The 27386-nt window shown below is 33.1% G+C and overlaps 1 protein-coding gene and 1 long non-coding RNA gene across 2 annotated transcripts; one reads left to right on the top strand and one right to left on the bottom strand.

The window, feature by feature from the left end:
- Window positions 1–2902: 2902 nt before the first annotated feature.
- Window positions 2903–3692, top strand: LOC110093742. Its single transcript, XR_002302744.2, has 3 exons — window positions 2903–3059; window positions 3189–3238; window positions 3395–3692. It is a non-coding gene; the product is annotated as an uncharacterized LOC110093742 (long non-coding RNA).
- A 7575-nt stretch (window positions 3693–11267) lies between these two features.
- Window positions 11268–16008, bottom strand: LOC110093735 (trihelix transcription factor ASIL1). The gene is made up of 2 exons (XM_020818715.2): window positions 14911–16008; window positions 11268–11668 (listed from the first exon to the last, which is right to left on the bottom strand). Exons 1-2 carry the CDS (start codon window positions 15787–15789, stop codon window positions 11660–11662), a joined length of 888 nt encoding a protein of 295 aa, XP_020674374.1. The 5' UTR covers window positions 15790–16008; the 3' UTR covers window positions 11268–11659.
- Between the last annotated feature and the right edge of the window lie 11378 nt (window positions 16009–27386).

Below are 27386 nucleotides of genomic sequence, written 5' to 3'. Positions count from 1 at the left end.
CCATATTATATGAATTTTAATTTATTTGCTTTAATCTTACTCTGTAAAGATAATAACTCTTAAAATGGTTAATGATAATATTAACATAAATTAATCACTATTCCAAATCAAAATTTAAATATCAACATATTAAACATACAATATCTAGTATTAAGATCCTGTAAAATCAAAATGTTAATAAATCAAACAATTAATAACAGCTGATTCCATGATTTACATTTAAATATGTCAATCTCTTTAATTTATTTGTGAACATATTTTCCCATAATTTATTTAATTTGGGTAGACAAATTGGATATTATGCAAAGACAGTCAAACAAATTGGACGATCTAATTGTATGTTGATTCACTATACAAAAAGTATTGTTACAATCCAACCCATTATTATTTTATCAAATTTAGAAGAGTTTTATCCTATTATGTCAAAAATGCTCTCATGAAAAAACTTCTTACAACCTATTTTCATCCAAAGCAAATATCAAAATAATGGAAGGTCCAAAGCGGTTTAGATTCAATAAGTTGAAGAACTAAATTGAAGACATGAGAAAAATCTAAGACTAAAATGGATAAACCTAAAAATTTAAGTGCTAATTTGATCATTTCCTTGAAGAATTACTGTTTGAGATGAGATGCAAAGCAAAATGACTCTTCTGCTGAACATTCAATATAATCAATGCACAACATGCAAAATTCAGTAGTACACAATGAAAGACACACTGCTTGTTAAATTAGATATTACACAGAAAAATAGTATGACTCAAAACTGCGCCAACCCAGCTTCTTTAAAAAAAACTAACCCAAAAATTCTAGATCATGCTAAGAATCATGATATGTTTCATGTCAGGCACAAAGTTGGTAATTATATATGTACTGAAACTGAATAAATGTGATCACACAATTATACACTATCTAAATACTCAAGTAAGAAACAGAAGGAAAAGAAGAACCCTTTACATTAATCCCAGTTTGTGGCACTTGGTGGTGGGATAATTAAGGTGGGAGTTTAACTTGTATATGAAGAAGGATGATTGTGATGAGAGATGTAGAAGGATTGGGTGTGGCCTAAGGTTGAATGAGAAATCTGAAGTTGTATACTGGTTGGAGATGATTGTTAGGATGTGTGCAGGGTTCTGGATGGATGGGATGGGTTAGGGTTGGACAAACAAGGGATTGGGATCTAGCTACTTTTCTTTTGCATGGGAGGTTGGGAGCTTGTAGAAGGATTCTAGGATTTGTTGGAAGATGGATGATGATGATGTCTTGGACATGGCAAGAAGGCTAGTGTGTGGTGTCAAAGCCTAAAAGTAACTGCTTGATAACTTGGGGTTCAGAGGGGAAGGCAAAACCGAGAGGTAGTAATTTCAGGTTTTGATGAAAGAATAATATGAGATGTAATGGAGGTAAAAGTACAGAGAAGCATAAAAATAACATAAAAATCAACCCTCAACAAAAGATTACGGTGTTCTTTGGCTAACAGGACTCCCAACTAAAGAATCAGACCACCAAGCCAAGATCCAAGCTAGACAAAATATTATTCCAATTTTAATTCAACGTAAGATTGCTCTTACAGCCATTCTATATCTTTTAAATATTAATCACAATCAGAATTAAAAAAAAAAAAATCATAGTGAAGGACTGGTCGGCAGTTATAAGTAGAGGAGGAGGTGGAATGGCGCCTTGATTTGTGGAAAAGTGAGGCAGGCAGTTGGAGAACTTCAAGCACTTGAATTATGCCTTATTTCAGTGTGCGATGCATGTAAAAACCAAGAGTGGGTGGGCCCTGAATGGCAAATTCAATCTTGGACTTGCTTGCATGAAAATCCCAACCCCAAGACATTCCATGCACATGATTAGCCCTTGAATTGTTTAACGTTGGCCACATGTAGAAGATCCATAAGCTACTACTAATCACAACTATCATTGTTAGAAGTCCCAATCTTACAATCATTAAGGTCACAAATTACGATAATTATTCATCATTACAAGTAATCACGAAAGAAAATCAACTAATAATACATGTGTTTTCTAATATGTTGCATCACTAATGCTTAGCATTTGAATAAGGGCATCACATCATGGAAGAAAATGAGAAGGAAAGTAAGTCATAATTTCCAAAATAAGCAATTTAATTCACAGCAAAAAGTATCTCCTCCCCAACCAGCCACCATCACTGTCCGTCGCCACCACCTATTGCTGGCCACCACCAATGCCAACCGCCACCGATGGCCACTTCCACCACTAGCCACGGCGGCCGCTACCACCACCTCCTCCTCCTCCACCAGCCGCTAACATTTTTGAATTTTACATTTTACACTGAATTCCTTTTACACTTTTTTTTTACACTTTTTTTTAGCTAACCAAATAGTGCCTTACATAAGTTGCTTTTATCTTACCTCCCCCACTAGAATGCTCCAAAGCTAAAGGAGGTAAGAAAAAAATCTAATAAAGCATTTTGAGTTTTGAGACTCTTATGTTAAATTATGGAGCATAATTTTGACCTATGAAAAAAATATGCTGCGTTGACTCGGTCCTTGGTCCACCTTCAAGGTAAGGTTATCGTGAAAGTTATAAGAGGGAGGGGAACAGCTTTTTGTGGGGCATAGCTGTGAAAGAGACCAATATTTATGGGTTACATTATTATGGGCATTTTGGAGAGTTAAATATTTATAGGTTACTTTATTATGGGCATCTATTTTTTTCTTTATTAAGTGGGGGCTTCATCTTTATATTGCCTTTGTAATTCTCCATAATCAGAATTATAGTGAAATCTGCAATAGAAGTGAAATTTATATCATCAACAACAACAGGATGTTGCCATCAATTATGTGAATCCATATAAAATTTTGTATTTTCGTGCATTGATATTCTTTTTTGTTTTGATTCTTTTTTATTTCTTAGTGTTTTAATAAGGCTTCAAATTGCTAGACAATTGTACATCTTTTATTTGGTGTAAATTACTAAAATGTTGTAGCAACGCAGAACATCAAGCAAGTTCTTTCCAGATTTGGAAGCAACATAATATTCTCTAATGGAATGAAAGACCCATGGAGCAGAGGAGGGTGAGGATTGAATATCTTATTGTGTTCATTTAACATTATATTTTTCAACTACAAAATTGCTATTTAAAAGAGATCAATCAGATTCTATCAAATGTCCTTGAATTTTTAATGCCATTAATTTGAATTCAGGGTACTTGAGAACCTGTCATCATCCATTGTTGCTCTTGTCACGGCAAAAGGTGAGAACAAATTTCAATTAATTTCACCATATTTACAGTATCATACTCTATTGTGCAGTTGTAAAAATGTTAAATCAAATGTCAGTGTTAAACTATCTTACTCAGCTTGATGAATAATCCTTCAATGGTTGTTTGCTAATATTTACTATATCTCAGGTGCTCATCATGTAGATTTCAGATCTGCTACAGAAGAAGATCCAACTTGGCTTATAGAACAAAGGACGCTAGAAGTGGAAATAATTAGAAGTTGGATAGATAAGTACAGAGAAGACGAAATGATATGAAGAAATAACTGCAAACAATTTGATGACCGGGGGATGTATTGTAAAACAATAAGTCCCCACAAGGTGGCTCATTACATTCATCACAATTCCAATAATTTGTAATTTGTTACCAAGTCAATTATTTTTATCTTCAATATTATGCTCAAAGAGTTTATTCTCTTTCTATGCCACCATATTATATGAATTTTAATTTATTTGCTTTAATCTTACTCTGTAAAGATAATAACTCTTAAAATGGTTAATGATAATATTAACATAAATTAATCACTATTCCAAATCAAAATTTAAATATCAACATATTAAACATACAATATCTAGTATTAAGATCCTGTAAAATCAAAATGTTAATAAATCAAACAATTAATAACAGCTGATTCCATGATTTACATTTAAATATGTCAATCTCTTTAATTTATTTGTGAACATATTTTCCCATAATTTATTTAATTTGGGTAGACAAATTGGATATTATGCAAAGACAGTCAAACAAATTGGACGATCTAATTGTATGTTGATTCACTATACAAAAAGTATTGTTACAATCCAACCCATTATTATTTTATCAAATTTAGAAGAGTTTTATCCTATTATGTCAAAAATGCTCTCATGAAAAAACTTCTTACAACCTATTTTCATCCAAAGCAAATATCAAAATAATGGAAGGTCCAAAGCGGTTTAGATTCAATAAGTTGAAGAACTAAATTGAAGACATGAGAAAAATCTAAGACTAAAATGGATAAACCTAAAAATTTAAGTGCTAATTTGATCATTTCCTTGAAGAATTACTGTTTGAGATGAGATGCAAAGCAAAATGACTCTTCTGCTGAACATTCAATATAATCAATGCACAACATGCAAAATTCAGTAGTACACAATGAAAGACACACTGCTTGTTAAATTAGATATTACACAGAAAAATAGTATGACTCAAAACTGCGCCAACCCAGCTTCTTTAAAAAAAACTAACCCAAAAATTCTAGATCATGCTAAGAATCATGATATGTTTCATGTCAGGCACAAAGTTGGTAATTATATATGTACTGAAACTGAATAAATGTGATCACACAATTATACACTATCTAAATACTCAAGTAAGAAACAGAAGGAAAAGAAGAACCCTTTACATTAATCCCAGTTTGTGGCACTTGGTGGTGGGATAATTAAGGTGGGAGTTTAACTTGTCGTATATGAAGAAGGATGATTGTGGTGAGAGATGTAGAAGGATTGGGTGTGGCCTAAGGTTGAATGAGAAATCTGAAGTTGTATACTGGTTGGAGATGATTGTTAGGATGTGTGCAGGGTTCTGGATGGATGGGATGGGTTAGGGTTGGACAAACAAGGGATTGGGATCTAGCTACTTTTCTTTTGCATGGGAGGTTGGGAGCTTGTAGAAGGATTCTAGGATTTGTTGGAAGATGGATGATGATGATGTCTTGGACATGGCAAGAAGGCTAGTGTGTGGTGTCAAAGCCTAAAAGTAACTGCTTGATAACTTGGGGTTCAGAGGGGAAGGCAAAACCGAGAGGTAGTAATTTCAGGTTTTGATGAAAGAATAATATGAGATGTAATGGAGGTAAAAGTACAGAGAAGCATAAAAATAACATAAAAATCAACCCTCAACAAAAGATTACGGTGTTCTTTGGCTAACAGGACTCCCAACTAAAGAATCAGACCACCAAGCCAAGATCCAAGCTAGACAAAATATTATTCCAATTTTAATTCAACGTAAGATTGCTCTTACAGCCATTCTATATCTTTTAAATATTAATCACAATCAGAATTAAAAAAAAAAAAATCATAGTGAAGGACTGGTCGGCAGTTATAAGTAGAGGAGGAGGTGGAATGGCGCCTTGATTTGTGGAAAAGTGAGGCAGGCAGTTGGAGAACTTCAAGCACTTGAATTATGCCTTATTTCAGTGTGCGATGCATGTAAAAACCAAGAGTGGGTGGGCCCTGAATGGCAAATTCAATCTTGGACTTGCTTGCATGAAAATCCCAACCCCAAGACATTCCATGCACATGATTAGCCCTTGAATTGTTTAACGTTGGCCACATGTAGAAGATCCATAAGCTACTACTAATCACAACTATCATTGTTAGAAGTCCCAATCTTACAATCATTACTTAGGTCACAAATTACGATAATTATTCATCATTACAAGTAATCACGAAAGAAAATCAACTAATAATACATGTGTTTTCTAATATGTTGCATCACTAATGCTTAGCATTTGAATAAGGGCATCACATCATGGAAGAAAATGAGAAGGAAAGTAAGTCATAATTTCCAAAATAAGCAATTTAATTCACAGCAAAAAGTATCTGAAGAATTTGAAGTAAAGGAGAAGAAAGTGAGAAAATAATGAGAATAATTTTTCTGAAAGCTAAATTTATCTTATTCAAAAGACAAGTTGTAGATATTTTCTTTGCAAGCATACCTTAAATTGGAACAATCGTACATGGTTCCAATATAACATGCAGTTCAAAAGCAAAGACGTACATGAAGATGCATGAAAGTTCCAACATGCAACAACCTAGATGACCCTGAGATAGAGATTGGCATTTCCAATAGCACTATACACGAATTTTTATCTTTTGGTATGATCTAAGTATGCTTTACATTGGCAAGAATTGTAAGGTACAATCAGTGCAGAATTATATTATAATTAATGCAATAAAATATGAACTGAAAAAAATAAATAAATAAATAAAGACTCCTAACTACAATTGGTTCTGTCAAAATAGATTGATGCAACGTGAACAGGTCTATTAGCTTTTTCAAACCACTCTCTCCCCTTATTTAAATGGAGCAGATAATGAACCTCTCCTTATCTCCAAAAGGAAAGACTGATAAGATTTATCTCAGTGAATAGACCAAGTCAAAATTTATTAGGTTGTTACCTATCAGTAAGCTGCTTTGTCTAGAAGGAAATTATGTAGGCATAAATCATTCTCATTTCATGGTAAAGTGGCATTGCTTCAATCCTCTCTCCACCCACTTTATACATTTGGTCCTTCTAGTTGCCACCCCATCTATTTTACCTCTCTAACCATGGGAAGCAAAAGGGAAGAAACAAGCTTCCAAGAAGGTGCTAGCAAGAAAGATGGATAGAAGTTCCAATAATGTTTACTATCTTTGTCAACTTCTCTAATTCCCCTTGAAGCAAAAACCATCTCGTGAACATAGTTTCACCATTTGAATCCATGCAAATCCTTTAATTAGACTTGTTTGAAATCATGTAAAGTGGGCTTCGTTCATTCCAATTGAAATGAAAGAAACCTAGGTCTTGATTCTACTTAAAAGTATTTTCCAATTAAGAAAGGCATCTCGGTGATTTCTCTCTTTATTTTGTATCAAACCAATAAAACTAAACTTGCACTCAAACATAAAGAATGGATCTTCACTGCCATTTTGAGTCACCACCTATACCTAATTACTACAGGAGTGTAGGGTTATGTGGGCAAAACATCACTTCCTCAATTTCTTTGAATGTGTTATATTTTCTCCCAACTTCTATATCACCCTTTGAACATTTCTATGCAGTTCATGTATGTGTGCCCAAAAGATGAACAAGTTCACTAGGTAAAAATACAATTGCACATCTACTAGATCTAGAAGTTTTTTAGGTTGATAATCAGTAACCATATTGAATGCACTCATACCTATAAACCTATTCATAGATGAATTACATCCAAATTAAAGCAGGGAAAAAATTATCTCACAACTAAATGCATGGCCTGCTATTAAACATTATTAATGATCATCGAAACAACTATTTAATATCTTACTTTGGATATGATTAGAGGATGATATTCAATCAAGAAAATGAAATTTGGCATTGCCATACATAATATTTTCCAAATATAATTCACAAAATCAAATATGTTTATCAACTACATTGGTTTTAGCCAAACCACATTGCTTTGCAATTTCAATAAAGAATAAATTGTGAAGAACACATTGTTTAAATTGAATGAAAATTAGTATCATTCCATAAAAACTACCCACTATAACAAAATTTGAAATATGTTTTCCAAAAAAAATGGTAAACCAAGTAAAAAGATCTATATTGATTCTGATGGCCCATGTGAAGTAGTGCATAAATCAATGTTATGTCATTATCCTTCGCATGCTATACACTATGAAACCATATGTGCAACATTATAAACTTGGCAAATAATAATGGTTATTGTCAATAACAATGTTTTTATGTCTTAAAAAATTTACTTGCAGCAATGCTAACAAGCAACTCTAAGATTTACATATAATAATTATGAATGTATATATGACTTCTTTTAAATATACGATCATATATGATAAAGTACATGAGAATTTTACTTTTATGGCCACTTCACGGAGAAATAAAAAATAATTTTACCCCTAACTTGTCAATGCCTCAACAATGGATGTGATTAAATAAATGGAATATTTTAAAAGAGCCTATGAAGATGAAGGCTCCAAAATATTGAAAACAATGAGATATTTCCATTACCATTAAGATCACCATTAGTATACAAAATATTGCCAAACAAAAACTGGATTCATCTCTTCTCTATAATTCCAAAGCTATGACATTATTCTAGAGTTGTGATGTTAAGCAGGTTGTCATGCAATATGAAGAAGATTGTTAAAAATTCCCTTCGAGATAATGGTTCTGACAGCATATCTTTCTATTGCTATCATATTATTCTTGATGATCAAATATGAGAGCATTCAACCATTATAGTTTTTCTCTCCTTTTTTAGACTACCTTCTTTAGGAAGGATTTTTTATTTCTCTTATTATTGGGATGAATTTTCTTCTTCTTTAGAATGAAGTTAGCTCAACAATATAGATTCAATTCTTTCTTCTACAACATTTCAACTCACTAGGGTAAAATTATAAGAAACCCAGAAGAAATTATAAATCACATCACCCCCATTTTTAATTATCAGCATTAAGTCATTACTTATATCAATCTAGTCCTGTTTAGTTTCTTAATGTCTTTTTATCAGGGCTTAGTCATTTGTGAACCTATCTGTTGGAATGAATTTGTGACCTTTGCTTAGCTTGCTTCTTTTTCTTATTTGCATGCTATTTTTTGTCATTCATACTTATTTATCATTTTGTCGTTTGTTAAAATGAAATGATCATTTGTCATTTAAGGTATGGATATGCTATAAATTATTCATTAATATTTGGGTTAGAATGTCCATGAATTTATGACTATCTTTATGTATAGTAAGCCTTTAGTTGTAATTGAAATGTGTTAGATCGGTCCAGCCGATCCACACGGGACCGGTTCTTGCGGAGCAGAGGTGGAATCTCTCTGCCTCCTGTGCGGGCTGATCAAACTGCCCAGTTCAAAAGAATAGATTAGGAAGGTTTTAGGAGAAGTTTAGGAGAGAAATTTGAATGTAAGGACTATTTAGAGATTTTCTTTTGAATTGTATGCATTAAATATTTTGTTTTCCTAGGGTTAGGGCATCTGAATTTCACTAAAGTTTGAGATCTCTTAGGTTTTTGGACTCTAGCGCTGTCTAGAGATTTGAGAGATATAGATCCTCCTCTTGAATAGAGGATCAATTGTATCTTGGTATTTTCCGTTTCTATTTCATCAAATAATACAAAACCGATAGAATTCTCCACAAAAATTCACACAAAACTAGAAAAATAGGAGATATTTTGTAATATTTGATGAATTAGAAATGAAAAATACAAAGATACAATTGATCCTCTATTCGAGAGAAGCAACTATCTCTCCCAAATCTCTAGACGCTACTAGAGCCTAAAAACCTAAGAGACGATCTCAAACTTCAGCCAAATTCAAGATGCCCTAACCCTAGAAAAACAAATACTTAATGCATACAATCCAAAAGGAAATATCTAAACAGTCCCTACATTCAAATTTCTCTCCTAAAACCTTCCTAATATGCTCTTTTGAACTGGGTGGTTCGATCAGCCCGTACAGGAGGCGTAGAGGTTTTGCCTCTGTTCCACAAGAGCTAGTTCCGTGTGGACCGGTCTAACAAAATGTTGGTTGATCATTAAAAAAAAAAAAGAGCTATGTTCCTCTTCTACCAGTCAATTGCATTGAAATACATCATGATTGAATAGTCTCCTTTTATCCTTTTAGCAAAGAGACTTTTACTCTCTTTACCACTTGCCTCTTTTCTCATGAGGGTTGGCTTCTTTTACTTGTCTAGTTCTCTCTATATGTGGGATTTGTCTCTCCTTTGCAAAACAATGTATCAAAGTCTATCACAATATATGATGCACCGACCCTTCTCATCAAAGAGGCATGCAGTGTCCAACACGTATCCAAATGACACGCATCCGACATGTGAGACACACTGAAAATATGTCTGATTAAAAAATATTAAATACAAATTGGACACGCATATTTGACAGGCGTACCTTAAATATTTAATGATTTTTTAAATATAATTTCTTATATTTAAAGTTTTTATTTATTTAATAAAAACTAAATTTCTTATGTTCTATCCACAACACCAAATCAATCGCCCGCACTCAATACCCAATTCATTGAATATTCTCATTTTTATTTCTCTTTGGCGAGTCGCAACTTTAGTTTCAGAATAATGTCCGATGTCATCTCAACATCGACATCTGACTTCATTACAACATCGACATTTCAAAATCATCTCAACAACAAAGTCCGACATTGTCTTAACATTAATACTCGACACTAGCAATTTCTACACCCACAACTTGACAGCTCATCTATGTCTGACGACGTCTTAACATCAACGAGCAATGCCCTTTCAACATTGACGATAGATGCCCTATTGACATTGACACCCGATACTTACTACATAACATCAATGCCCAACTCTCAACAATATTGCCGTCTCCTCTTTCGATGCTTGATGCACGGCCATTGACTCTTGACTCTCGATATCCTAATATTAATCAATTTAAGCACAAATTCAAGCTAAATGATTTATTATTTCTAAATTATTTTTAATAGTATACTTATTCAATTTTTAAAAATTATTTTTAAAATATATAAATTATAATACCGTATCCAATCCGTTTTTATGTGGTATATTTTTAATAATTGATGTGTCTCGTGTCCTTATCTGTGCATCATACATCATGATATCCGCCTCCAATATCAACTAGTCATCAAACTTACTCCTAAAACCACCTTTGTCTCATTATATTCCTATACAAAAAAGCTTTCAAGGCCTCTGCACAGTTACTTTATGGTTCAATCTTCTTAGCTCTATTAAATAAGTTAACCGTTGAAACTCAAAGTCTGGCTTCACTAATAAAATGCTTATAAAAGAAATACAACTACTTTTGTGATAGTTATTTGGCATCAAATTTGCGTAGAAGATAAGCTATGAAAAAACATAATTTTACTATATTTCATCAAATTTATGTAAAATTAAACAAAAAAATGTTTATATATAAATAATTTATTTCAAGATAAAAAACTCTAGATAGTAGAACTTAATTGTACAACAACAACAACAACAACAGCATCAAGTTTTTATCCCACTACATGGTGTCGGCTACATGAATCATTTTTCTCCATTGTGTCCTATTAAAAGTCAAATTCTCGTTTAAATCTAATAAAGAAAGGTCATTCCTAATATTTTCTAACCTAATTGTATGAACAAAAAAATATAAAAATAGTTTAAATATATATTGATCTTCCTTGGTATGGATTTAACCAAAATTAGAAGCTTTTTTTTTTATGCATCTTCCTTACCATCAGGAATCGTGAATTGAACTATTTTAGCAAATCCACAGTCCAGAATAGCTTTATTTTTTAATAGTAGAATGATTTTATAAAGCCATATAGTCTTACAATGGCCCATTGCAGAAGCCTTTGACAATTGATATAGTGCTGGTCAATTCTACTTTTGTCAAGTTATCCCCTTCCAAGATAAGGGATTTGTTGCTGCATAATGCCAAAATTTGATAATTTTGGATTGTCTTCCATAGAAAATAACATGGACATGCACAGCAATAAGACTTATCCTCTGCATACTATACTTGTAGCCCGGGTAACAACTATAACCATGTGAAGATTCACACTTACATGATAAGTAGAGAAAGGCTCAGCAAACTTCAAAAGAAATGGCAGAAATCTTCAATGGTAAAAGCACAAATGGTTTGTTGCTGTTAGTCGCCCTGAAATTCACAACAAACAATCAGTTGTATGCAGCCCTACATGGAAGATTCCTGATAATAAGTAAACAATGTGTTTGGTTTTTACTAAAAATCAAGGAACCAATTAAACTGGAAATAATACCTCATATTTTTCATTATTCTTCCATTACAGGACTTAGATTGTATGGAGCACCATCACTAAAACTTGAATCTCAAGGCTTTACTAAGGTTATATGCTTGCTAAGGCTATCCAATTGTTATGATAAACACCACATAATTCTAATCCTAACAATTCAGGGTTGGCTTTACGTATACTCATCTACTGGCAAAGGCTAACCACCAGCAGCAGCAATTAATAATGTCTAAATAGAGCATAAATTTCACATGGAAGGCTCTGATGAATACCTCAATGTCCTTCATCAATAAGCCCAAAAAGATTAATGCATTGATTACCAATTTAGAATACCTAATTAAACTTGTTCAGCCAAAGCCACTTAAAAATGACTGAATAAAATCTTATGCCTATCAAAAAAAAATCCCACGAGAATTCAAAGCTCTGCACGTGTTTAATAGAATGTTTTATGGCTTCCTGGTTAAGTTGGAGAGCTCAAGTACATCATCATGAAAACATGAATTTGCCTATGTGACATAGATAAAGTGCATACCAAATGTGGAAGCTTTGCATAATCATCCATAGCTGAATCAGAAAAGTTGGCTTGAGGGGCACATGCCCCCTAAAAATACAAAATCCTTATAATTCTATAGAATATTTTATGTTGCGACCTCAATATTATTTATGTTTATGGTATGTTCATAGAAAAAAATCAATTGTGTGCTACCTTTAAAATATCTGAGCTAAGCCACTCGGCATAGCTCAATTATTGTTTCCTCTTGTATGCTCCCACAAAATAAAGAGAACACCGCACTTAAAAAAATTTCCTCTTGATAAATTTTTTTTTTCTTAAGTTCCCTCTTGATAAATGAAAACATAGGTGGCCTAGAACTTGGATGCAAGAGGAAGAAGTAAAGAAAGTCCCTATGTCTATCTAATTTTCACACAAATGCACATTTTAAGTGTTATATATAATATCATGACCCTATTTTTAATTAATGTATTGGTTATTTAGATTTGATAATAATTCCAATTCTACTATTATCATTGTATTTTGTTAAGAACGTGAATGCTTAAATACCAAATCATTGCATAAAAGAGAACTTGTTGGATGGTTAATGCAACTCGAATGTGCATTCATAGGTTTTTAGCAGGTCACAATGAGACAACACGAACCTCGTTGACCTCAGCAATGAGGACTTGCCTAAGGGAAATCATCCTCAACTTGGCAAAGCTACAAATAGGAGTCACCTCTAAAGAAAACATTGTGGGTTCACACGTACTTCTTAGATTAGGACTCACCCCTCCTATAAGAAGCACACTCCCAAGGAAGCTCTCCATTACCTCGGGTGATTGGCCATTAATGCCATCCTTCAGCCTAGCTAATGCTCAACTAACCATGGAGTCCACTAACCTTACAACTCAAAGAAACAGGCTCCTGAGATCAAGGAAGCTCAAGGACTCCTTCCAAAAGGTCGCCAACAGCACCAAAGGACTCATCGACATATAGTCCTTCCTACTTGATCCGCAGAGATCTCACCTCCTTCAACTCGCCCATGAATACTCAACATAAGGGAACTTTCCCTGAGACTAAGGACTTAGATCAACACGAAATAGTCATTCATAGCACCTATCAAAGGATGACATATGTCCATGGTAGTACTTATTGCATCTCATTTATTATTGTACTTAATCTTTTTTGGTGTAGTCTTCCCTGTAACCCTCATATCCCTATAAATATAGAGCAAAAAAGCACATTTTAACGACAATATTGAGCTAGTGATAAACTTTCCCCAAATCCTTTTCTTCTCTTTCCACACTCACTATAGGTTATTGGGTCTCAACTTCTCAAGCTTGCTTGCTAATAAGGTCAAGTGTCACCCACGGACAAACACCGATCCAATAGTAAATAAATATATTATATTTTGTTGTTTCTTATCTATACCTCCCCATCTATCTTATTATTCATCTTCTGGTTTAGATCATCACTCCCTCTCCATAATTCTCTCTAGATATTCCAAATATATCATTATTATGCCTCTCTTACTTACTATCTCTCCAAAAAAAAACTCCTTTATTCACTATCCTCTACCCGTGACAACATGAGAAATGAAAAAATATGAATATAATTCTCCAAACTCTTTGACATTGCAGTGTGGATGAGAGGGATTGAGAGGCCAATGACGGAGGAGAGATTGAGAGAGCTGAGATTGAGATGGTACAAAAAGATAGCAAGAGAGAGGAATATGGATTAGATAAGAGAGAGAGAGAGAAAGAGAGGGAGGGAGAGAGGGGGATTTTGATTAGTAGAGAGAGTTAGAGATGACAAATGAAAATAGGTGCAAAAGAAAGTGAAGGGGGTTGAAAAGGAGAGATTGGACAAGTAAAACAATAGCACTTGCATTCATCTGGACATCCTCAACTATGCTTTTGAAACACAATCCATACTATTTTTATTTCTTCCTTGCAAATCCTTTTCATCCTATATTTATACCCTTTTTTTGCACTGTTAATTCTGTATCCATCACTCAATTACCCCATATTCATCGTCATTTTGATCTCACAAGCTATTTTCACATTTGATGCAATTTGCATCGTTTACTCAACTTGATTCAAACCTATTTCTAGTTTCCTGCAATAAAAAGGGTTTGTTTGATTCTTAACTCAAGCGTCAACCAATATGAGTCAAAACTCAATCATTTAAAACTGGGTAGGAAAACACGACAGTTATTAGCTTTTAATAATCATAGAAAGAGAAGATCCTAAAACCCTTAATGTGCAGAGCTACAAGTTGGAATGCCAATACAGGAAGCTGTGATTGTAAGCCTACAAAATATGACTACTTTACTTGTTTGAAGTTGGCCATGAGTTCTCAAATAAGTTAAGTGGTTTAGGTTTTGTGAATTTCCGGAGAATGCTAACGTCATAGTATAGAGTAGCAAATGCCTTCAAAAGCAATAAGCTATGCGATAAACAACCACCTTAATTATCAAATTGTGGTTTCATGCAGCCATAGTATAAAATTCTTTTAATATTGTAATAAAAAATTATATAATTCATAGCAAAGCTCCTTCAACAAGTTAAATTTTAAAATAATAGCATTAGCTTCCAGATTTACTACCATTAGTAAAGATGGAAAAATATAACTGACCGTTACTTCCCTCCTTGACAGCATATCAAGCTCAGTCTTCAAAGGGGAGCCATCCTGTCCATTGTTCTTCCCATATAACCTCTTCATGGCTAGTTTAGCAATTTGTAACTGTGTTTTCGAAATAATCTCTGTCCTCTTTAGCTCCATCTCCCATTTCTTAATCTCCGCCTCCGCCCTAAGCTTCTCAGAATCCTTAAACAGTTCCATCCTTCCCTGCTCAATCTTTAATATGGAATGAGCTAGAAACTGAATGCTCTCTGCGATCTCATTTCCCAATCCCCTTCTCTTTTTCGAAATTCTACCATCCCCCACCACCTCCTTTAACCTTGAAGTACTAACATCACCATCACTCCCTCTACTCTCCTTCATCTCATCATTCATTTTCTGTCCACCAAAACCTTTTGCCGAACTATTGGATCCGTGTTCCCGGTGGCTTTCATGCAAATTCCCACCACCCACCTCCACATCAACCTCTTCCACCTTAGCAGGAACCCCCGAATCGAAGTTGTTTTTTCGATTATTATCGGATTTCGGCGTGCTAGGGCAATGAGAAGCGCCCTTGAGCAATCCATCCATGCGAGTGAAGAACTGCCAGGAAGAGCACGAGCTAGGATTTTCAGCTGCTGCGGCAGCCTCGGCACGGTACCGTTTCTTCATGGACTCGATCTTGTTCTTGCACTGGCTGGGTGTCTTGAGAGCATTGGAGGTGGAGCATCGGATCGAGACCTGGCGGGCGATGTCTTCCCAATCACTGCCTTTCAGTTTGGCGCGGTTACGAATTAGCCACTTGGATTCATAGATCTCTAAGAGCGATAGAACCCCGCCCTCACTCCACTCATCCCTCTTACCCTTGCTGGCGTGGAGGAAGGCGCCGTCCATGGCGATGCAGAGCGCGGATTTTGTACCGAACAGGGGAGCTCATGCTTGAAAAGAGATCATAGTTTTGGCGACTGGTGGAGAATTTAACAGAGCAGGAACGGATAATCCATGGCGGGGAGTTGGAGAAATGCCATCTTAGCAAGCGGGAATGGAATCTGACTACAGAATAGTTGGATTAAAGCGGAGAGAAGAACGGAAGCGGAACGGGTGTGGGACTGGAAGAAGAGCGAGAATACATAGGAAACGCGCGCAACGGAGTACATAAGGAGGACAGGTGGTGATATCTGAGCCGTTGAATGAGGACGGGTTCTTGTCAGGGCGCAATAGCGCGGGAGTGGATTTTGACGTCATTCGGATATATTGCTGAACCCGACCGCCGCAACTGTTTTGCGGTTAGGAGGTCAACTAGTTCAGTGCGTGACTCTTTAATTGATGCTGCTGCTTATTAGGGATAAGTACTAACTTTATATTATGATTTATTCATTTTATTTTTATCCATTTCTTATTGATTTGTGTGCTTGAAAAATTTTTCACAAATAAAAATGAGAGATCTATGCACTTAATTTTTTGGATGTGAAATCTGGCTTTATATCTCATAGTAGAATTGATATATCATCAAATAAAATTTCATGATCGGGCATGAATCTCAAGGCAATTTTAAGTTGGAAATTTCTGAGATTAAAATTGGGACCATTCGAACTCTGATTTCAGCAAACTTACAGTTGAACTGAATGTCTTGAGAATATGAACCCAACGACACCAAATTCGACTCAATATGAGCCCAAATGACTCCAAATCATGGACCCAAAGCGCTAGTGGAAGGTTCCAATCACAATTTGGATTACCAAAAGGTTTCCAAATGTGATGCCTCAGGATCTAAATTAGAATAATTATTCATTTATCTTTTAATAAATAAAAATCATAACTATCTAATATCATCTATCAGCAATAAACAACAAAACAGATTCTATAATTTAAAACATTAATGTACACATCTGTATTCATTTCAAAAATTATGAAAAAATTCATGTAAGTAAAATACTACGATCAAAATACTATGACAAAGATGGATTGCGATTTGGAGTTATAATGATTCTAGAAAAAAAAATTTGACAAAGTCAAAATACGTGCTATCATAATCTACCCACCTTAAGAAAATATCGTCCTCAACATTTCCCTTAAGGATTCGAGCATAAAATCAATATCAATCAAATACGTACAATCAAAAGTCAAATCAAAATTAAATCAAAACTCATCAAAAATCATACAGTCATGTAGTTCATTCTATCACATGTCATTCAATTATGCATGTAAAATAATGCACATTAATCTACCTAACTCTCAATCAATTCCTACAGCTCTAGTAATAATTAATTCAACAACTATGCTCTGATACCAATTGTGAGGTCATAAAATCTAATTTAGAAGAATTATTCTTATAATCTCTTAATAAACAACAACCATAACTATATAATATCATCTATCAAACAGTAAAACATATTCTATAATTTAAAACATCAATATATACATATATATTCATTTCTAAAAATCATATATACTACTTATGATATACAATCATATCACAATTACTATGTCCTGAATGCAAAAGAATAACTAAAATAAAAAGAACTTGAATCTGAAGAAATCCCAACAAACCTAACACTCATGCTTTCCTACCCTGACCTAAAATTATTTAACCATATATAATGAGCTTAAAAAGCTCAGCATGTCACCAAAACCTATAACTGAATTCAAAGCACGATAAAGGATCAATATGCATGCCAACAGTTAAATCATAAAAGTTGTATTCATATGATCATTGAATCAGTGCATAAATAATAAATCTCAAACACAATAGCAATATAATTTGTGAACAATAAAACACTATGGTACATAAGTTAGTAAAGTTATAAACTAGTACGAGTGTCAAATCTATAAAGTAATCGTCGTATATGTAATACCAATCAGTACATAAATCATATAAAGCATCCAATCAAAATTATTAGTAAAGATTGTCAAAATCAAATTAATGTAATAAAATCATATAGGAATGTACACATGATATTCATGTATTATATATCACGTGCTCAATATATTACATGCTTAATATTAATACAGTGAATTAGTATTATTAAATAGTATCAATATCTAAATCAGTAACAATAATAATCTAGTGACAGAAGAAGTAGAATAATACAATAATAGTAAATATATACAGTACTAATAAATTCATACATGATAAAAATAATGTCTCAAAACATGTATTTCAGTAGTCACACTAAATAAGTAAGAAGTTCTGATTATCACGGTGTTTTTCAGTGTTAGTATCAAAAGTAGTAAAGTATTGGCTTAGTAAATATAACTCCTAATTAGTGTATCACATGAATTAGTAGAGGATAACACCAAATCATAGTATTTAAAGGAAAGCTCATCAGCCCACCATCCTGTTAATGTCATTCATTCTCCAATCAATGGTCACCAGTCTTCACTTGTTTGATTTTGACAGTCTTTACCAATAATTTTGATTTGATGCTTTATAAAAAAATCATAGCTATAATGTTGGGGGTAACAATGCGACTTTATGCTCCCCAGTGGGGAGCGTTGAGATATTGAGGGTTTAGATGCCACGGTGCTAGGTCCAAATTTTATAAAAATATCAATTTTCACTCATTTTGTTTTAATTAAAAATTATTTCTTCTTCAAAGGCAACTAGCTAGCGAGCGAATAATTTTTAAAGAGAGAGTTAGGATTTAGGCAACTCTGATTCATTTATACTAGTGATCCAATTTGAGAAGTTGTATGGATTAAAATTGGTTATTTTTTTACTATTTCAATTTTCAAAAAAAAAAAAATTTAGTTTTTTGGATTTAATTTATAAATGAGAATAATTATACATCTATTAAATTTTCACCTTATAACTTTATGTATGTTGTAGATATGATTATTATGGATATTTAGGTCTTTAAAAAAACTTCTCTTGCTAATTTAAAAAGTGCTCCATATTTATCAAATTAGAAAATAATTTTAATCCTAACAAAATTGTATTACAATTAAAACTTCAATGCAAGGAGTTATAAGGCTTAAATTTATGAATATGATATATGCTAAGGATTGAAAGTTATAAGAGTATATTTTCTCATATGCTATGAAGTCATAAATGTTTGAATTTTGATATTTACTTCTCATGGGAGGTATAAGGGAGTGAGGAATTTTGTTACTTTCTACTCTAACATATGAAGTACTTGTTTATTTACTTCAACTCAAATTTTATTTAATATTATTAATTATTAGCATTATTTTGCTAAGTACAATAACCTACCATTAACTACTTTTATTTCAATAAATGCATAGTGTGTTAATTATTGAGAATTGAGGTTGATAGTGTGACCTATTGAGCTGTATTGGCTCACACTTACTCTGCATTTTATTTTAGGTAGAGTAATGAGTAGCTTGAGTAGTTGAGGTTGCAGGTTTTGATTGGTTTTAGTTTGTATATATATTTTCTGAGATTTTGGTACAATCATGGCTCTTTTATTTATTTCCTTTGTTCTAGTATGTAGAAATATAATATATTCTATAAGTTGTTGTAAATAATTTTTGAAGATGAATGAAAGGAAATAAATTATGAATGAGTTTTTTTTTTGTTTACTAGAAGTTAATTAGAAGCTCTATTATCTATTTTAAATTGCAACAATCTGAAAAGTTTTCAAAATTTAGATCTTGGGCTTGGTCTATCATCATTCAAAATGTCTTGTTTGTAAGCATATTAGGTTAGGTTGTGACATATAATAGAGTACAAACTAACCACTATAAAATATCGCAATGACAAGCATTACATCATTGCACAACAAATAAGTGATATTATTTCATGAATTAAATTAAATCTATGCAAATATAATATTCTTATAATCACAAGAATAATAAGATTAAAACTGTTATGAAAGTGATGGGTGCTTAACCTCGTAAGTAATTTTGGTTATAACCTCTCACTTCATAGTAACTACACCTATGTTATACCATATTCTTCTCCATCTTTGAAAGCTTTCTATTTTTCCTTGAATGGCTACTCTTTAGCTTCATTAGTAGAGTTAATATGGCAATTCTTTTTATCTAATATGGAACCTCCTAGCTGCATTCACTTTAGATAGGATATATGATTTTAACATATATACATAACCATGCTTGATGGATATAGAATTTTTAACATAAATTATAATAACAAATAGCCTAATTTTGAGCTATAATCAATACATGGTCACAACTAAGACCCATAACAACGAATATTCTGCATGTAGATGTCTTATCCTACAAATAAACATCACTATTAAGATCACCATCAATGAGTAATTAATATTGAATAATATAAGGTATATAATAAAAAAATTAAGCCTTATTCAGGAGTTTCCTTAGTACTTTTTAAAAATTTCCTTTATCAAAATTATTTTTATCACGGTGATGGTGTATTCATCCAATAACTAATTTTACATTGTGAGCCTCAAAATATCTTGTAAAACAGTCACATAATAAGATCATGAACTCTGGAAAAATATTTTTGAAGCCACATAATAAGGGAAGAAGTATGAACCCACATCTCAAACTCACTTCATTTTTTATATATGCATTATGGTTAGGTTTTTGACACATTTTATCAAAACAATTATATAACTAATTTTTTATATAAGCCTTTGAAGCCAAGTGATATTCCTTATGAGAACTATTAATTTTAAAAAATTTCATGATACTCATTGCAACATAATGAGTGCAAGTTTCACAATGTGACTCCATGAAAATGGATGATAAGTCATTAGCGATATTATTATGTATTAAGAGTTAAACACTAAATTATTTGCTCTGCTTATTAACTTCCTCAATCTATTCATGAAATGCATCCATGACACTTCATTTTAAGTCAATAATACAAATATCACCAAATAAATATGATTACTACAAGCAGTAGATTGTGGAATCAATATCATATATAGCTTGTATGTCCACAACATCACTTACTTTTACTTGTCATATATTCACATCATCACCCACACTTGAGGAAGATGATGATATGATTCCTTATTTTCATACAAAATTGGATCTTAAATCTTTGTAGAATAAATGGACATACATTTGGAAGGTTAGTGTTGAATGTGTAAGGATATCTGCTTCAAGAAAAAAAAAAGAGATAGTAATTCATAAGTAGCTTAGTTGGATAGATTGAAATTGTGGAATTTGATCTGCAAAAGTGACACATTGTTGAATTCACTTGCTAGTTGTTGTATTTAAAATTCAACAAGAAAACAAAGAAATTACAACATCAAGAAGAAGCACTATATCTTATTGTTCATCTTCTATATTCATTTATACTAAGACAATTACAATGTAAGTTTATATGAAAAAGGTAGTTAGAGATTAACGAAGCCAATGCAAATAGTATAGACCAAACGGTGTAAATGAAAAGGTACAAAATTAATGCAATTGTAGTGGAACATAGGAAATGGATAGTTGAGCAGGCATATGCATAAGTTAGGTAACTTATCAAGGTAACAATAGCTGATTGTATTGTTAACTTATCACATAATTGTGAATAGTTAATAGCACTGGGAGCCTTGGTGAAAAGATCGACATGTTAATCTTGTGCGGAGATATGATGAACCAAATATGTTGTACAAAATATAGTCCCGAATGAAATGAAAATCAATTTCACAGTAAAGTTTTGTTGGTTGGGATGTAGGAATCTGAAATTCAGTCAGGAGTCATCTGAGCCAAATGATATCACAGGCTGCAGTAGAGAGAACTTTATACTTGGCTTCCGTTGAAGATATGACAACTGAAGTTTGCTTTTTAATTGTCCAAGAGATGAGAGTGGTGCCAAGGAAGGCATATTAACATGTGATAGATTGATGATCAATCTGATATGTTGTCTTATTAGAATCGACAAAGCCCATCTGAATAAGATTGGAACGATTAATGGGTAAACTAATATTTAGTGTGTCTTGAACATAACGCAGAACATGTTTGAGAAGCTGAAAGTGGGATTAGACCGGACTATGCATGTGTTGACATAGAAAATTAACTGCATTAATCATGCTGAATAATTATTAAGTACTATAGTGATCCTACAAGCTGCCGATAGAGCTCTAGACGTGATTATGGAGGCACATTATGATCTTTAGCTGATATTTTTAACGACAGAGGAGTAAGCACAATCTTGCAACTGGACATAGCTTCTTTATGCAAAATTTCAACTGCATATGTAGATTGTTTGAGGTGAAGACTAGATTGCGTATAAGTAACTTGTAATCCAAAAAAGTGGTTAAATCTGCCTAGATTTTGCATGCATAATTTGGATTGTAAAGCTACTAGGAGCTTATCAATCTCTAATGGAGAATTGCCAATTAGCAATATGTCATCAACATAGACTAGAATGTAGAGTTGAACTGAATCTCGATGAAATAAAAGAAGAGAAGCATATGTATTGATCAATTTAAAGCCCTAGTTAAGAAGATATGAAGAGAGTTGAAAACCTCTAATGAGGTGTTGTTTGAGATCATAGATGACCTTCTTTAATAGAAAAATATGACGTGTAAATTATAGATCAATGAATATAGATGGATGCTTCATATAAACAGTTTTGTGGAGTGGTCCTTGTAAAAAGTCATTTGACATATCTAATAGTAAGATAGGCTAGTGGTGACTCACTGCAACAATCAGAAGAATTTGAATGATAGAAAATTTTGCTGCAGGACTAAAGGTTTCATAATAATCTAGGCCATGCTCTTGCTTAAAGCTTTGAGCGACAAGTCGAGCATTGTAGCTTGCTATTAAGCCATTTGAATTAAATTTTATTTTAAATAATCATTTTCAACCCAATATGTTGTTGTCAGATTTTGGTGGAACTAAGACCCATGTTCCCTTTGTTTATAATGCTTCAAATTCATTGCTCATGTCTTCTCTCCAAGTTGAATACTTAACTGCTTGTGTAATAGGAATGAGGATATGTTGTAGGTCAAGGATTTGTCTCGATTTCAATTCTCCTGTTTGTGCTCTTGTGATCATGAAATGCCTTGAACATGGAGGGATTATGGAGGTGGATGTTTTAGTGGGTGATGAAGTGGAGTTCAATTGGGCTACAATAGTGTTAGAGTTGAAATTTGTTGCATTGGAGTTATAAGAGTTTCTTGAATTAGAGAGAATTGTTAGAGACATAGAGGTTGAGATATATGTGATTGGAATTAATGTGGAGGGGTATAATGTTAGTGCTACCCTCAATAGGTGGAGGTGCAAGTGGTGTTTGTTTAATATTGAAAAGAAATATGGTCTCATGGAAGTCTACATTTCTTGAAGTCTACACTTTACATGTGTTGAAATCAAAGTATTTATAGCCTTTGGCATGAGAGGTAGAGCCAAGAAAAATACAATAGTTGGAGCGTGGAGCCAATTTATGAGAGAGATGAGGAGTAAGCCAAGAATAACATAGGCATTCAAAAACTCAAAGATGATTATAATTAGGTGGTTGATTGCATAATATTTCATAAGGTGAGATATTATGAGTGATTTTAGAAGGAAAATAATTAATGAGATAAACAACAGTTAAAAGAGTATCTACCCGAAATTTAGAAGGTAAATGTGCATTGAAAAGTGAGGCTAGGACGTTTTCTAAAATGTGTCTATGTTTTCCTTCAACAATTCCATTTTGTTGAGGAGTGTAAGGACAATTCTGTTGATGAATAATGCCAAAGTTAAGAAGATGATTTTGAAGGGTTTTATTGACATATACACCTCCTCCATTAGTTCTTAATTTTTTTTTTAATTTTTGAAATTGGCGTTTAACAAGACTTATAAAATGTATAAATTTGGAGCAAACTTCTGATTTATGATGTGGAGGATAAACCTAAGAGTAGCGGCTATAATCATCAACAAATATGACATAATAATGATACGATGACATTGATAAAGTTGGGAAAGGCCCCTATATATCACTATGAATAAGCTCTAACCATTGTTTTGATGTAGTAGTATATAAAGGAAAAGATAAATGGGTACACTTTGCTCTAGAACATGTATTACAATGTAAAGAAGTTGAGGAGGAAGAACTGGTTGGTAAGATGGTGGAGAGTAGATGCTGTGTTGAAGTAGATGAATTACCGTGCCTTTGATGGCAAATAGATTTGGACGGAGGCAATGCAACGAATGCTGTAGTAGAGGATGGAAAAGATTGGGGATAAGTAGATGTGTGTAAGTTAATTGGATAAAGACCATGTTGATTGGGTCCTTGGAGAAGAGTCTTGTTGGTTTGAGAGTCTTTGATAAAAAAACATTAGCATCAAGAACCACAAAATATGTATTATCGGTAGTAAGCTTATGAATGTAAAGTAAATTGTGTGAGAGTTGGGGAACATGAAGGACTTTAGGTAAATGTAGCTTACGGTGTAGAGTAGGAAGTAATCCTTGACCTATATTGGCTACAGTGAGTTGCTGTCCATTGCCTACGTGTTACATGAGATGGACCACTGTAAGGTTGAACATTGTGAAGATAAGCAGAATTTGAAGTAAGGTGTAATGTAGCTCCTAAGTCTAAGAACCAATATGCAGTTTGGGACTTGGGAGCTGTCAGTTGTAATTTAAGCTTGTGGTGAGGTATTGTAGGCTGAGTCATGTCCATGCCAACAATTAATTGCAGAATGACCAAATTTCTCACAAATTTGACATTCAATATATGGACGAGATTGACGGCCACCACAAGCTGAAGAGGAATTAAAACGGCCAGGTGAAGAAAGGATAGAGGATCCACGACCTGAAGGGGGACGGACAACAGGTAGACGTCCATGAACACTAGAAATAAAGGAAGAACGTCTATGGAATGAGTCTCTATGGCAGCCAAAGCAAAGTTTGGATCAGCAGTTGGTGCTACAGTGTAATTACGAATAGAATCAGTAGCAATATGTAGTTCTTCACTGTAGAGCAACATATATAAATCATCAAAGTAATAGAGTGTAATTTGGTGCGAATGATAGTTTTGAATGATTGGTATGTGGACGATAAGCCATTTAACTTATAAAGGACAATATCTTTAGCATCTATAGAGGAGTCAGCTACTGCAATGGCATCCACCTTGTATTTAATATCTGAGAGGTACTGAAAAATAGTTTTGTCACGAAGTTGCAACTGATGTACTTCATTCTTGAGTTGTAGAATTATGGATCAATTTGTAGTCTCAACCTTCATTCAAGGGTTACCAAAATATCATGTATGGAATCAAGATTAAGAATGTAAGGCAACAAAGAATTAGTAAATGTGGAATAGAATGCTGAGGCTAAATGTTGATCAATGAGCATCCAAGTTGCATAGAGAGGGTTTGTAATAGTATTTCCATCCAATGATAAGATCTGTTTAGGTGGTTTAACATTGGAGCCGGTGAGATACCCTTCAAAGTTATTTGCAGTGAACAATTTTAGAAGTTGAGACTTCCAGATTAAATGATTATTAGAGGTTAATTGGACTGGCACAATGGTCATGATGTTGGACATGAAAAATTTAAGATGAGGTGTAGTGGAAATAATTGGGGAAGAAAAGATGGTATAAACACATTTGCAGGGGATGACGTAGACGAAGAAACCATCACAGAAGTAAGGGAAGGAAAAAAAAATTAACCTACATCTCTGATATCATGTTGAATTTACTTGCTGGTTGTTGTATTTAAAATTCAACAAGAAAACAGAGATATTACAATATCAAGAAGAAGCATTATATCTTACTGTTCATCTTCTATATTCAACCATACTAAGACAATTACAATGTAAGTATACATGAAGAAGGTAGATAGACATTAACAAAGCTAATGCAAATAACAGAGATCAAATAGTGTAAATGAAAAGGTACAAAATTGATGTAGTTGTAGTGGAGCAGAGGAAATGGATAGTTAGGCTGGCATATGCATAAGTTAGGTAACTTATCAGGTCTCCTTATCTTACATCACCTCCAATCATAAACTAAATTGATTTTTAAATCTCCATCACTTTATATATAAGATGTATGAAAATTTCAAAAGAAATACATATCTGTACTATTAATCATTTGCTCTATTTTTCGATGAATGCTCAAAATAATTATCTACCATCTTTCCATTATTCTTCATATATTATAAGAATTTTAATACTTGATTTATCTTTTGAAAATAATTGGTTACCATATAACTTTATTATTCTTATAACATGTGTTTGAATATGGATCAAACAATTTTTTAAAATGGTACTAGTCATATTTAAATATGACTCGAGCCATTTTCAAACATGGTTCAAATAATGATTGAACAACATGGTTTGAATTACATTCAAACATGAACAAGGTCTATACATAATTCGCACGGCATGTTCTAATAATGCTCAAAACATAATTTTTAATACTCTATCTAGTTCTTTGCTAAAGCTTTATCAAAATGACATAATCAATGATACATGATGAAAAATATTTTAAAAATAGCACCCATGTTGATTAAGTCACCAAAGAATGAAGAAATATCAAATTGAAACGGTGGGGTCACTTATGAATGAAGACATGATGAACAAAATGCAAAGACTTAAAAAATAGAGAATGCGACAGGTGGAATGTCATTTTGTCTATAAAAGGGTAATTTTAGTCTGAAATAAATTTTTAGGCATATTTTCCTCATGAATATAAATAACAAACATATTTTCAATTTTCATTGTTATGAGACATATAAAGTCAACTTTCCCAATAACAAAAAAAGAAGAAGAAAAATTTGACTTTAAATACCTTCCTTCACACACACAACTCCTATGATTTCTTCCCCAGTGATCCTATTCCATGTCACTGGTCCCTAGCTCCCATCAAGTTATGAGCCTCCAATCTTCAGTTATGGTCTAGAGTTCATGTCTGTCTTCCCTGTCTCATTATGCAAACTCTATCAGGATAAGCTTTAATGAACAGTTCATGAATACAATAGGCTCAAGTTATTATGGAACGAATTTACAGATGCATTTTCTAGAGAAAACAAATAACGAGTATATTTTGTCAAATTTTTGCTATTATGAGGAGTTCCATTTAAAAAAACTGCTATCATAATGTCTTATCCCAAACTAGGGGTGCAGATGAGTCGAGTTAAGCTCGACTCGTCTTCAACTTGATTTATTAATCAAGTTTGAGGTAGATGCATTTTCTAGAGAAAACAAATAACGAGTATATTTTGTCAAATTTTTGCTATTATGAGGAGTTCCATTTAAAAAAACTGCTATCATAATGTCTTATCCCAAACTAGGGGTGCAGATGAGTCGAGTTAAGCTCGACTCGTCTTCAACTTGATTTATTAATCAAGTTTGAGGTTGAGCTTAATTCAATGAGTTCTAGTTGGTTCACAAGCCACCTTATTTATAAGAGAAGATATAACTCTTTTTTCAAATCTTTATTATAAAACATAATAAAAAATGATAAATTAAGAGAAATAATAAGAAATCACTTCAAATAAATAAAGATAAGTACAACTCTTAAATATTAGTATTATTGTTATATTAATTTTTTTTATTGTATGTATGTTTGAATCCCATCTACCAAGTTGTCAAAACTTTTTACAATTAATGAACTATGTA

Source organism: Dendrobium catenatum, unplaced genomic scaffold (assembly GCF_001605985.2).
Source record: "Dendrobium catenatum unplaced genomic scaffold, ASM160598v2 fragScaff_scaffold_1607, whole genome shotgun sequence".
NCBI classification, from domain to species: Eukaryota; Viridiplantae; Streptophyta; class Magnoliopsida; order Asparagales; family Orchidaceae; genus Dendrobium; species Dendrobium catenatum.
Note: the sequence above shows the minus strand (reverse complement) of the source record. Positions and strands in the feature narration are given on the sequence as shown.

Coding starts and splice junctions, on each gene's coding strand:
- LOC110093735 (XM_020818715.2), bottom strand. CDS start 15,789: ATGGACGGCGCCTTCCTCCACGCCAGCAAGGGTAAGAGGGATGAGTGG.